Consider the following 14443-nt stretch of genomic DNA (forward strand, 5'->3'; position numbering starts at 1 on the left):
TTTTGTAGGTCCACCACATGCAGTGATTACTGCAGGAACCCTTCTTGGCAAACTGTCCATAGTTCTTGGATAACAGCAGGCAGTATGGTTTGCTATTCCATCTTAAGTAGAGACCAATTATGACACTGAAGATTGAGACTGTCTAGAACGTACCAGAAACTTCAATTTATCCCAGAGATTCTCAGTGGTGTTAAGATCTGTACTGAGCTGGACAGTCCATCCAGGGTTGCCAAACTTTGTTTACCAGTCCAACATCACCCTGGAAACATGACATTGCACAGCCTACGATGATCCCCTTTTCAAACTGTTAGCTACTCCCAGCAAGCAATTTCGTTAACTAATCAGAGCCCCTCTACCCATTATATACCTTTATAAAACGTGTCTGCTGCTGGAGCACACCATTATGCTGGGGGGAGGTTTTGTCCAATCACTTGTCTACATATTGTAGCTCTTACCCATCAACTCCTTTTTGGATTTCCTCAGTTCAGGATCAAAATACATTACCTGCCGATGGGTCTAAATTCAAGAATTCTTCACATTCATGCTACTATATGTATACAACTGATGTACTTGTGCCAAAATAGAAGCATTACATGTCCGTAAAAATAAAAAACAAAACAAAAATACAAATTCAATTGAAACAGGTCTAAAAAGAAAATCAATTTGCTAACCATCCAGAAAATAAATTTTAGTTTATTGATTGGTGTTTACAAAGCAATCATGTTTCATAAAATCCAACTAAATTGGATTCAGCCCTTAATAGGACTGTCTGTAAGTAAAATGCTAAACTTAAAGACTGCACAATCCTTTAAAATGGAAATACAGCAACATTCTTAAACATTTGCAAGTCTATTTTAAAATTTGGCAATCATTTGCTGTCTTACAGAGTCAGATATTAAACCAAGGCTTCACAGCAACAATACAAGTTAGACTTCTTGTGCACTGTACATTCTCAATAAGTAGCAAACAGGTAAGGTAGCAGGGGTGTAAATGATCACAATATTAAGTTTTCACCAAAACATACTTGCTCATCATGTATATAAGCAAAATAAAATGCTCTACATTAACTATAAAAACAGCAAAAAATGTAACAATCTGCAAGGGTAATTACTAATGGGTAGTATTACGTTATAAAGGAAAGTATGCCTGAAGATCACTTTAAATATAGCATTTAATGTTTTTTTTTTCTTTGTTTAAATACACTACTCCAACATAGAAAGCAGTCTTAAATATACCAAATGTTTGATAAGCAGCTGTCTCCTGGACACTTAGGAGACAGTCCCCATAATATTTATGAGACTGAAGAACATGAACCCATCTGGAACCAGTTACTGGGGGTGTGGTTCATTGGGTCAACATTAACTAGGTCGACAGTCATTAGGTTGACCACTATTGGTCAACACTCATCAGGTCGACATGGAAAAAGGTTGACATGAGGTTTTTTTTTGTCTCTTTTGTCGTAAAGTGACCAGGAAACCCAATTAGTGCAGTGTCCCCTCGCATGGCGAACCAAAGGTGCCTCGTACAGGTTACTATTCCCAATCGTAGTACACGTGTATTGTCAAGTATGAACGTTTTAAAGAATAAAAAAAAATATGGGAAAAACTTTGGTCGACCTAATGACTGTCGACCTAAGTATGATCTACCTAAAGACCGGATACCATTACTGGCCTGAAGCAACAACTGAGGTAACAGATTTGGGGTACTCATGTGAAAACAGATTCAGCCCACAACCGGACTGTCATTAATGTTCTTTAATATTCCCTGGCCTTTAAAAATGTGCAGTGTTGTGAACGGCAACAATATGATCACACTTCTAAATAGAAAAGGACAAAACACACTATATTCACACCACAAGCCACACAACACTAATATAAAAGGTTAACTCATCTTTATGCATTGTAAAAATATTTTTAGATGTCTTCTCCTAGCTGCCAATGGTCTCACCTGCTCAATGTTTAAATAGAAACAGCAGTGACCAAACATTTCAGCTACTAAGACTGACAGGATATAGAACAGATAGCAAAAAACAACAAATCACAAGAACACCTTTAAATAGTTAGATATGAGGTCTAAAATGACATTGTTAAGACATCATGGTGATTTTGGCTTTAAATAATTACAGACCTAGCCAGAGTGGAATGATTTGAAATACAATGAGCTTTACTATTCAGCAAGGCAAATTACAAAATGTGACAATCATTCCAATATTTTATTTAAAACCCCCCCCACAATATATATATATTTAAAAAAAAATTAAGACTGGCAGTTTCGTTTATTAAACATACAAGCCAATCGGATATTAAAGCGCAAGAATAACCATGTTAAAAAAAATTCAGAAACAGCAAATTATTCCCCAATCTTCAATCCGTTTTCTGCACAAGACTTAAAACAAGCTTTTTCATGACAAAGATGATAAAAACAATAAAATGTTTTTTTCTTTTCTTTTTTACAATAGTAAGAAGCAGTGCTAAAGATTTAAAACATCTAGGACGAAAGTTACATTTAAACTGTAATCTCTAGCTGGTTTGGCTTTATTTACAAATCATGAAAAATTCATGCGTTCCGCTATTTCCTGTTACGTGTGCTTGTCCTGGTTTTAAGTACTATAGCTTTTTTCTCAGCAGCAGTCAGTGTGGTCTCTGAAGAGAAATAGAAGGACAAAAAGTGAGTAACCATGTACATTTAGAACTTTACATTACCTTAGTCATACAGGTTTTACAACCACACATTTAAAGTTACTAGTTCCCACGGGACCAAGTTAAACAAGGAGGCTGCTACCCGCACTGCCAAAAGCCATTATCACAGCTCTCTTCTCTAGCATTTCAGTAACAGTCATCTACTCAGTGGACATTTAGCCCAGAATTACTCTTGCTCACAGCCATTCCTCTTGGAGACAAGTTCCACCCTTCACTGATTTCCTCTCTCACCTTGCTTACCAGCTGTATTGTGTACAGAGAATTGTGGTAGTGATCTGTGCTCTGTTTAGGTCTTGATTATTGTAATGTTATGCAATGTTCAGTGTACCATGTACTGTCCCTACAGTTGGTACTGTGGACCACTTATGGAGACAAATAATAATGCCACCCCACCCTGCATTTTTAAAGGGACAACCCATATTAGTTTACCTGTAATGCATTACAAAACAAGTCCCTAGAAATCCAGCTAGAGGCAGTAGTGGAAGGTCAGTAGGTAGCAGTGCATCTTTAGCACACTCAGTATAGCAGAAACCAAATAAATGGTTTCAGAGAACAGGTTGCTAACCAGCCTACAATGTAAAATTGTATTTGGCAATTATATATAGTTTTAAAACGACAAAAAAAAAAAAAAATATTACTTTCAATTACCTTTTTTACTTCTTTTTGCTGAACTAGATGTTGCTATCTGCTTTTCTTTCAATAAGGACTCTGTTTCTTCACCTTTCTGCGTTTTGCTATTCCTTGCATTTCTCTTGCCACGACCTGTAGGACTATTTAGAGTTTCTGGTTGCTCAATCAGATTGGGTTGGGAGTGAGATCCCTCACGAAAGTCACTCGGTGCTGCAGAGCTTGCAATCTTTCTTTTTACTCCTCGTGTGGCTTTTACTAAAGTACTCACTGCTTCTTCAGCCCTTTCTTTACTTGAAACACCCCTCCCCTGATATTTAGGTTTAACAGGAGACTGGCTACTTATATTCTCAGTAGAAGCCTCCTTAGCAGCAGCCACTGCCTTTCTTCCTCTTGAAGGTATGAGTTTAGGGATCTTCGCAACGTCTTTATTTTCACTATCCAATTCCTTAGCTGCAGCTCTTCGTCCACGTGCATGCTTTGAAGTGTTCTGATTCACGAGTTCTGAAGATTCAACACTAGATGCCTGCTGTGTAACAAAATAGGACTGAACATCTAGCGTTTTAAGCATTCTTCTACCTGTACTCCTTTTAGTTCCTAATTCTTCAGTTGTTTGCAACTCGGCTGAAACATTTGCATCCAAACTGCGTTTCTTTGGTCCATCCTTTTCTGGCAGATCTGAAGTGCTAATTTTCGATGCTCTCTCTTGTGAATTTGCTGCTCCTCTTTTACGTGTATCAGGAACTTCTTTAGCAACACTGTTTATGGTTAGAGAATCTGCTGAAGGTTCCACTTTCTCCTCTGTGTCTGCTTCACGGCGAGGCCTTTTAGCTGATACAACTAAATCTGGTGTATCTAGTTTGATTTTTGCCTTAGACCGACCACCACGAGCAGATACCTCAGTGTCCTGTGCGGTCGCTTCATCTCTTGAATTTCCAACAGTGACCACTAGAGGGTGCCATTGTACAGATTTTGTCCTAGATGAAGTTTCAATAGAAGTATGCTGTGCACCTGAAGACTGTAATGTTTTGCTTCTAGCAGACCTCTTTTCTTTTACTTCAGCTGGTTTGGATTTGACGATCTTAGATACAATTTTTTTACCCCGCGTTGCTCTTGTAGACTTTTCAGTTTCTACTTCAGTGTCATGTTTGGGCTGCTCTTCATGACTAAGGTTGGAGCTTTCTTGCAAGATTTGATTTCTTCTTCCTCTTTGTCTGGCAGCTGGAGCAACAGGGGACAGTTTCTGCTCATGTGCATCTGAAATAGACACCTCACTAGTTTCTCTTTCAGTACTAGACTTCTTTGTTGGTGTAACTTTTTGGAGTGCCTTAACAGTTTCAGGTAACACGGTTTCAGAATTGCCTAAATTAACAGTCCCAACAGAGTTATCTCCCAAAGCCTTTCTATTCCGCCTTCCACGCAAAGCCTTAGTCGGCACCTCAGCAGCCTCTTCGTTTAATAAATCCTTCTCCCGCCTGGTTGATCTTTTGAGACCCTTCGTTTCTGGGCTCTTAACTGCTGCATCAGTATTTTCCTTTGAAGTTTCTTCTGGTTTAGAAACATTAGAATTTGCATCTAAAAAAAGAAATTGATATCAATGCTGGCTTAAATATACAAATAAAGTCGACTTCTATTATTTAACAGTATGGTATTCTATTTACTCACCTGCTTCCACATTCTTGCGTCTTCCAGCTCTTCTGGCAGCAGGTGAAGTTTTAACATCTCCTGAACTGGATTTAAGATTACCTAATGCAAAAAGAAAAATTCCATGATGGTCAAGACTTTAAAGTAAAATTCTGAGTTCACCTTACATAGCTCAGCGTTAATTACATGTAACAGCTGAACCAAACCTACAGTAGAAACACTTATCACGAGTACACACTAGACTACCTTGTTCCGATGCCGATTGGAACGATACATCGGCCTGTCCAGTGTGTACGCACAATCTGCACCCCCCTGCCATCATTAGAGGTCTTTTGGTCGGCACTGCTGTATCATTTAGAAGACAGCAATGACACGTTGCTTCATCACCCCTCTGCATCGGCAAGCGCTTATGCACCTGCCAATACAGGGTCCCGTGACGACGGTCAGGTACACATCACTCTAGTGTGTACACAGCATTACAGGAGATTGAGGCAAGAGTGCTAACCTACGCAGGCAACACAAAATCAGGATTTTGGTACTTACCAATAAATCCCTTTCTCCGATTCCACAGGGGCCACTGGAGCACAGTTACAATGGGGAAAATAGTAGGCAGTAATTGGGAGCTGGCACTTTAAAAATTCTAACACTGTGGCTAGCTCCTCCCCTACTATCTCCCCTCCAAGCCAGTCTACGTAAAACTGTGCCCGAGGAGAGCTGGAATAAACAAACTTGAAGGTAGAGGAGGTTAACGCCATGTAAACCAGGATAACACAAAACCACCCTGAAACTTAACCCAACAAAAAAGGTAAAACTGAACCCAACAAGCAGTCACAGTGATCTGCAAACCTTAAGCAAAAAAGGAGGAACAGCGCTGGGTGGGCGTCCAGTGGCCCCTGCGGAATCGGAGAAAGGGATTTATCGGTAAGTACCAAAATCCTGATTTCTCCTTCAACCACTAGGGGCCACTGGAGCACAGTTACAATGGGGACGTCCCAGAGCTCCCAAAACGGGTGGGAGAGCGCTGAGAGTCCTGTAAAACCGCTCGGCCAAACTGCGATGCAGAGGCCACAAACGTGTCAAACTTGTAGAATTTGACAAACGTATGTCGGCCCGACCAAGTAGCCGCCCGACAAAGTAGTTATCGAGACCCCACGGGCAGCCGCCCACGAAGGTCCCACAGAGCGTGTAGAGTGCGCTGAAATCGAAGATGGAGGTTCCCGAGAAGCAGCCAAATAAGCTTGTCTGATGGTCAGTCGAATCCATCGAGACAGTCTGCTTAGAAGCCGGCCAACCACGGCGGGCCGCATCGTAGAGAACAAATAAGGAATCTGACTTCCGAATAGTTGAAGTCCTCTCCACATAGATCTTGAGCGCTCTGACAACGTCCAATGATCTCGAATCCGGCGAGTCCACAGAGAGTGCCGCAACCACAAGAGGCTGATTGTTGTGAAAATCAGACACCACCTTAGGTAGAAAAGACATACGAGTACGAAGCTCGGCCCTATCCGCATGAAACACCAGGTAAGGAGACCTACACAAGAGAGCCCCAAGTTCTGACACCCATCTAGCTGAAGCCAGTGCCAGGAGAAGAACCACCTTCCAGGTGAGATTTTATCTCCACTGATTCCAGGGGCTCAAACAATGAAGACAGCAGAAGAAAGGAGAGGACCAGATTGAGGTCCCATGGCGCTGTCGGAGGGCGGAAGGGAGGCTGTATTTGAAGAACCCCCTGAAAGAAAGTCTGGACTTCTGGCAGCATGGCTAACTTTTTCTGGAAGAAAACCGAAAGAGCAGAGACCTGCACCTTTAGCGAACCCAGTCGTAAGCCTGCTGAAAAACCTGCCTGCAAAAAACGGAGAAGACGGGCTAAGCAAAACACGGAAGGAGAAAAGTTTCGATGTTCACACCAGGCTACATAAGCCTTCCAAATGCGGTAGTAGTGAGAAGATGTGACTGACTTTCTAGCCCGAAGCATAGTAGGTATAACCGTACGAGGAATCCCCTTCCTTTTCAAGATGGCTTTCTCAACAGCCACGCCGTCATACGTAGCCTGCGTAAGTCTTGATAAAGAAAAGGACCCTGTTGTAGAAGATCGTCTCGTAGTGGCAGGGGCCAAGGTTCGGCTACCGACAACAGGTGTAGGGTGTAGTACCAAACCCTGCGTGGCCAATCCGGAGCCACCAGGAGGACCAGAGCGTTCTCTCTTGATGCGCTGCAGAACCCGTGGCAACAGCAGGAACGGAGGAAAGAGGTAAACGAACTGGAAATTCAAAGGAGCTGCGAGAGCATCTACACCGGCCGCCGCCGGGTCCCTCGTCCGAGAGTAATACAGAGGCAACTGATGGTTCAGGCGGGACGCCATGAGGTCGATCTGTGGTTTTCCCCATCGGCGGACCAGTTGCCAAAACACCTGGGGATGTAGAGACCACTCTCCCGGGTGCATATCCTGTCGGCTTAGATAATCGGCTTCCCAATTGTCCACTCCCGCAATAAATATCGCAGAGAAGGACAGAGCATACTTTTCCGCCCAGAGAAGGATGTTGGTGACCTCCCTCATCGCTGCACGTCTGCGAGTGCCGCCCTGACGGTTGATGTACGCCACCGTCGTGGCGTTGTCGAACTGAACTCTGACCGCTCGGCCATGTAGTAAGTGATGCACCTGAAGCAGAGCATTGTACACCGCCCTTAGTTCGAGAATGTTTATGGGGAGAACAGATTCGTGTATTGACCAACGCCCCTGAAACCGATGTTCCAGGGTCACTGCTCCCCAGCCTCGCAGACTGGCGTCCGTGGTGAGGAGAGTCCAATCCCATACACCGAACCGCCTTCCTTCCAACAGATGCGTCGACTGGAGCCACCAGAGAAGAGACGACCGTGCCTTTGGGGATAGCCTCACCCTTTGATGAAGGAACAGATGAGATCCTGACCACTGATGTAGAAGACACAGCTGAGACGGTCGAGAGTGGAAGCGACCGTACGGAAGAGCTTCGAACGCTGCTACCATCTTTCCCAGAAGGCGAATGCACAGATACACTGATACCCGATGGTTTCGAAGAACAGACCTTACCAGAGTCTGCAGAGACAGGATCTTGTCCTGAGGAAGGAAAACCCTCTGACGGACCGTGTCGAAAATCATCGCCAGAAACAGCCGTTGTGAGGGGTATAAGTGAGACTTCGGGAAATTCAGGATACACCCGTGACGAATCAGAAGGTCCTGTGTCATCCGGATATTCTGAAGCAACAGTTCTGCCGAGCTTGCTTTTATTAGCAGATCGTCCAGATAGGGAACAATCGTCACACCCTGCTTCCGAAGTAGGGCCATCATGACCGCCATGACCTTTGTGAATACTCTGGGAGCAGAAGAGAGACCGAAAGGAAGGGCCTGGAACTGGAAATGAGCGTCCTGTATCGCGAAACGGAGAAAAGCCTGATGAGGCGGCCAAATGGGAACATGCAAGTATACATCCTTGATGTCTAAGGATGCCAGAAACTCGTTTCTCTCCAACCCCGCAATAACAGATTGGAGGGACTCCATCTTGAACTTGAATACCCTCAAATACGGATTGAGATCCTTCAAGTTCAGGATTGGCCTGACTGAGTTCGGTACGAGAAACAGGCTTGAGTAATAGCCCTGCTTTCGAAGATGAGAGGGAACAGGGATCACCACCCTTGCGGATAGAAGCTTCTGGACCGCTGCATGTAAGGCAACTCTGTCGGAAACTGGCAAACCCGTGGTAAAAAAACGCTGGGGAGGTTGTTCCTGAAAATCGAGCTTGTAACCGCAAGTGATTATATCCCGGACCCAAGCGTCTGGGCAGGACTGTACCCAGACCTCATTGAAATCCCACAGACGAGCTCCCACCCTGTGATCTCCCAGGTGGGAGGGAAGCCCGTCATGCGATGGTAGAGGACTTAACCTCTGACTGGGCTGAGGCTGCGGACTCTCTACCCCTGCCTTTACCTCTATGGCCACGGAAGGTAGAAGTTCCTCCCCTGGCCTTGAAACCTGGAAGGGGTACGAAAGGAGCGACCCCGATATGGCCTGCGAGTGGCTGGAGCAGCAGAAGGAAGATAAGTCGACTTACCTTCGGTGGCCTGAGAGATCCAGGCATCCAGATCCTTACCAAACAGAACCTCACCCATAAAGGGCAACGCTTCTGCCGCCCTTTTGGATTCTGTATCCGCTTGCCACTGCCGAAGCCAGAGAGCTCTGCGGGCCGCAATTGCTAAAGCGGAAATCCTAGCCCCGAGAATACAGATGTCCTTGGATGCTTCGCAAAGATAAAGGGCTGATTCACGGATGTGTTCCGCCCACTGTATCAATTGCTCTGCCGGCAATTCGTCACGAATTCCAGAGGACAAGTGCTCCGCCCACGCTTCGAACGCCTTGTTGACCCAACAACCTACCTGCGCCAGGCGATGCAATACCGCCGCCGCGTAAATAGTCTTCAAGGTGGATTCCAACTTCCTATCAGACGCCTCCTTAAGCGAAGTTGCTCCCGGAACCGGTAGGACAGTCTTTTTGGACAGACGAGATACCGAAGGATCCACAATCGGAGAGGTCTCATAACGTTTCCTGCTATCTGCGGGAAAAGGATAGAAAGACAAAATTTTCCTTGATACCTGAAATTTTGCATCTGGATGTTTCCAGGCAGCCGTTATGAGCGCATCCAGCTCCTCCGAAACTGGAAAGGTCACCGGCAGGCATTGGTTGGTGCCAAACCTTGAAGGGCGTAAGGCGTCCTGCTCCGTCTCTTCCACTTGTAAAACTGAGCGAATAGCAGTAATAAGAGCCTCTATACCCTGGGTTCAGAGTCCCCGTACACCTGATCGTCATCAGTATCCAGTATATCGACATCCGGAATATCCTGTACATTTAACCCTGCCTCCTCTAATTGAGGCATATCATCGTCAAAGTCCTGCAACACAGAGGCTAGCAATCTCTTTTTTGAAGCCTGCTGAGGGGGGCTAAAGGACGGGGGCTTGGGAAGGGATTACAGCCCTAGAGAGCCCTTCTACGGACTTAGCCAATGAGACAGCTCAAGCAGGTTCTGGCTTCGGTGCCGGGACAAGTTGTCGGAACCGGGCCGCCTCTCTATCTTCCCGAGAGGCCTTTAGTTCCCTAGTCAGCAAAGACATAACCTCTGAGTTCTGTCGTCCATGCAGGGGCGCTCTGGGTTTCAGAGGAGGGCTGAGCAGATGGTTCAGACCCACGTTGCTCACTTAAAAGGTGCCCCTGTTTTTGTGCTGCCTTGGAGCCTTTACTAGCCATGGCAGCCCCTAACAACCGTGACCCTCCTTTACAAGAAACAGCAATAAGCAGGAGGGGGGAGAGTAGGGAAAAACGCAGCCACAGCAGCCCAATCTATCCTACACGATACTGTGCAGCTACAGGCTTTAAAGAAGTATATAGATGCCCCCCAGTGCCCCCCTTCCCCACTGTAACAGGCTCACTGTGGTCCGTGCAGTGCCGTGGCGCTTCTCTATCCCGCGCTGCTGCAACGGAAATGGCCGCCAGCGCGCGCTGAGTCCGGCGGCGCAGAGCGGGACTAAGCTCCGCCCCCTCCGCAAAGGCGCCAAGTTTGAAGTTGCTTTGCGCCTTTTACACGATCCCCGTAGCGGCTCTGTGAGCCGCGCTGAGCGGGGATCCGAGCGAGGAGGGGGGCGGGCGGGCGACAAGCCCGATCTGAACTGAGGTCTCTGTATTTAAAATAAGAATTTACTTACGGATAATTCTATTTCTCGTAGTCCGTAGTGGATGCTGGGAATCCGTAAGGACCATGGGGAATAGCGGCTCCGCAGGAGACTGGGCACAAAAGTAAAGCTTTAGGACTACCTGGTGTGCACTGGCTCCTCCCCCTATGACCCTCCTCCAAGCCTCAGTTAGGATACTGTGCCCGGACGAGCGTACACAATAAGGAAGGATTTATGAATCCCGGGTAAGACTCATACCAGCCACACCAATCACACCGTACAACCTGTGATCTGAACCCAGTTAACAGCATGATAACAGAGGAGCCTCTGGAAAGATGGCTCACAACAACAATAACCCGATTTAGTTAACAATAACTATGTACAAGTATTGCAGACAATACGCACTTGGGATGGGCGCCCAGCATCCACTACGGACTACGAGAAATAGAATTATCGGTAAGTAAATTCTTATTTTCTCTGACGTCCTAGTGGATGCTGGGAACTCCGTAAGGACCATGGGGATTATACCAAAGCTCCCAAACGGGCGGGAGAGTGCGGATGACTCTGCAGCACCGAATGAGAGAACTCCAGGTCCTCCTCAGCCAGGGTATCAAATTTGTAGAATTTAGCAAACGTGTTTGCCCCTGACCAAGTAGCTGCTCGGCAAAGTTGTAAAGCCGAGACCCCTCGGGCAGCCGCCCAAGATGAGCCCACCTTCCTCGTGGAATGTGCTTTTACAGATTATGGCTGTGGCAGGCCTGCCACAGAATGTGCAAGCTGAATTGTACTACAAATCCAACGAGCAATAGTCTGCTTAGAAGCAGGAGCACCCAGCTTGTTGGGTGCATACAGGATAAACAGCGAGTCAGATTTTCTGACTCCAACCGTCCTGGAAACATATATTTTCAGGGCCCTGACTACGTCCAGCAACTTGGAGTCCTCCAAGTCCCTAGTAGCCGCAGGTACCACAATAGGCTGGTTCAGGTGAAACGCTGAAACCACCTTAGGGAGAAATTGAGAACGAGTCCTCAATTCTGCCCTGTCCGTATGAAAATCAGGTAAGGGCTTTTACAGGATAAAGCCGCCAATTTGACACGCGCCTGGCCGAAGCCAAGGCCAACAGCATGACCACTTTCCATGTGAGATATTTCAAATCCACAGATTTAAGCGGTTCAAACCAATGTGATTTTAGGAACCCCAAAACTACATTGAGATCCCAAGGTGCCACTGGAGGCACAAAAGGAGGCTGTATATGCAGCACCCCCTTGACAAACGTCTGAACTTCAGGAACTGAAGCCAGTTCTTTCTGGAAGAAAATTGACAGGGTCGAAATCTGAACCTTAATGGATCCTAATTTTAGGCCCATAGACACTCCTGTTTGCAGGAAATGCAGGAATCGACCCAGTTGAAATTCCTCTGTAGGGGCCTTCCTGGCCTCGCACCACGCAACACATTTACGCCAAATGCGGTGATAATGTTTTGCGGTTACATCCTTCCTGGCTTTGATCAGGGTAGGGATGACTTCATCCGGAATGCCTTTTTCATTCAGAATCCGGCGTTCTACCGCCATGCCGTCAAACGCAGCCGCGGTAAGTTTTGGAACAGACAGGGTCCTTGCTGGAGCAGGTCCCTTCTTAGAGGTAGAGGCCATGGGTCCTCTGTGAGCATCTCTTGAAGTTCCGGGTACCAAGTCCTTCTTGGCCAATCCGGAGCCACGAGTATAGTTCTTACTCCTCACCGTCTTATAATTCTCAGTAACTTGGGTATGAGAGGCAGAGGAGGGAACACATACACTGACTGGTACACCCACGGTGTTACCAGAGCGTCCACTGTTGAGGCGGGACGCCATCATGTCCACCTTTGGTTTTTCCCAACGGTTCACAATCATGTGGAAGACTTCTGGGTGAAGTCCCCACTCTCCCGGGTGGAGGTCGTTCCTTCTGAGGAAGTCTGCTTCCCAGTTGTCCACTCCCGGAATGAACACTGCTGACAGTGCTATCACATGATTTTCCATCCAGCGAAGAATCCTTGCAGCTTCTGCCATTGCCCTCCTGCTTCTTGTGCCGCCCTGTCTGTTTACATGGGCGACTGCCGTGATGTTGTCTGACTGGCTCAGCACCGGCTGACCTTGAAGCAGAGGTCTTGCTAGGCTTAGAGCATTGTAAATGGCCCTTAGCTCCAGGATATTTATGTGAAGTGATGTCTCCAGGCTTGACCACAAGCCCTGGAAATTCCTTCCCTGTGTGACTGCTCCCCAGCCTCGCAGGCTGGCATCCGTGGTCACCAGGACCCAGTCCTGAATGCCGAATCTACGGCCCTCTAGAAGATGAGCACTCTGCAACCACCACAGGAGAGACACCCTTGTCTTTGGTGACAGGGTTATCCGCTGATGCATCTGAAGATGCGATCCGGACCATTTGTCTAGCAGGTCCCACTGGAAAGTTCTTGCGTGGAATCTGCCAAATGGAATTGCTTCGTAGGAAGCCACCATTTTTTCCCAGGACCCTTGTGCATAGATGCACTGACACTTGGCCTGGTTTTAGGAGGTTTCTGACTAGTTCGGATAACTCCCTGGCTTTCTCCACCGGGAGAAACACCTTTTTCTGGACTGTGTCCAGGATCATTCCTAGGAATAGAAGACGTGTCGTCGGGATCAGCTGCGACTTTGGAATATTGAGAATCCAACCGTGCTGCCGCAACACTACTTGAGATAGTGCTACCCCGACTACCAACTGTTCCCTGGATCTTGCCCTTATCAGGAGATCGTCCAAGTAAGGGATAAATAAAACTCCCTTCCTTCGAAGGAGTATCATCATTTCGGCCATTACTTTGGTAAAGACCCCAGGGTGCCGTGGACAAACCAAACGGCAGCGTCTGAAACCGATAGTGACAGTTCTGTACCACAAACCTGAGGTACCCTTGGTGAGAAGGGTAAATTGGGACATGGAGGTAAGTATCCTTGATGTCCAAAGACACCATATAATCCCCTTCTTCCAGGTTCGCAATCACCGCTCTGAGTGACTCCATCTTGAATTTGAACCTTTGTATGTAAGTGTTCAAGGATTTCAGATTTAAAAATAGGTCTCACCGAGCCGTCCGGCTTCGGCACCACAAACAGCGTGGAATAATACCCCTTTCCCTGTTGCAGGAGGGGTACCGTGATTATCACCTGCTGGGAATACAGCTTGTGAATGGCTTCCAATACCGCCTCCCTGTCGGAGGGAGACGTCGGTAAAGCAGACTTTAGGAAACGGCGAGGGGGAGACGTCTCGAATTCCAATTTGTACCCCTGAGATACCACCTGAAGGATCCAGGGGTCCACCTGTGAGTGAGCCCACTGCATGCTGAAATTCTTGAGACGGGCCCCCGCCATGCCCGAGTCCGCTAGTGAAGCCCCAGCGTCATGCTGAGGACTTGGCAGAAACGGAAGAGGGCTTCTGTTCCTGGGAACTGGCTGTTTTCTGCAGCCTTTTTCCTCTCCCTCTGCCACGGGGCAGAAATGAGGAGCCTTTTGCCCGCTTGCCCTTATGGGGCCGAAGGGACTGCGCCTGATAATACGGCGTCTTGGAGGCTACCTGGGGTAAAAATGTGGATTTCCCAGCAGTTGCCGTGGCCACCAGGTCTGATAGACCTACCCCAAATAACTCCTCCCCTTTATAAGGCAATACTTCCATATGCCCTTTGGAGTCAGCATCACCTGACCACTGCCTCGTCCATAACCCTCTTCTGGCAGAAATGGACAGCGCACTTACTCTTATTGCCAGTCGGCAAATATCCCT

At 46.9% G+C, this 14443-nt stretch overlaps 1 protein-coding gene across 3 annotated transcripts in view; it reads right to left on the reverse strand.

Moving 5' to 3' along the window:
• Positions 1-673: 673 nt before the first annotated feature.
• The window catches only part of MKI67 (marker of proliferation Ki-67), an 82091-nt gene continuing 68321 nt past the window's right edge, over positions 674-14443 (reverse strand). For all 3 annotated transcript variants that reach the window (XM_063962217.1, XM_063962216.1, XM_063962218.1), the window contains exons 19-21: positions 4992-5072; positions 3348-4901; positions 674-2642 (exon numbers count right to left, since the gene is read on the reverse strand). In XM_063962217.1, the coding sequence (XP_063818287.1) occupies positions 2569-2642; positions 3348-4901; positions 4992-5072 (1709 nt within the window). In that variant the 3' untranslated portion in view covers positions 674-2568. The remainder of the gene's footprint in view (positions 2643-3347; positions 4902-4991; positions 5073-14443) is intronic.

The sequence above is a fragment of the Pseudophryne corroboree genome, chromosome 3 (genome assembly GCF_028390025.1).
Source record: "Pseudophryne corroboree isolate aPseCor3 chromosome 3, aPseCor3.hap2, whole genome shotgun sequence".
Lineage (NCBI taxonomy): Eukaryota > Metazoa > Chordata > Amphibia > Anura > Myobatrachidae > Pseudophryne > Pseudophryne corroboree.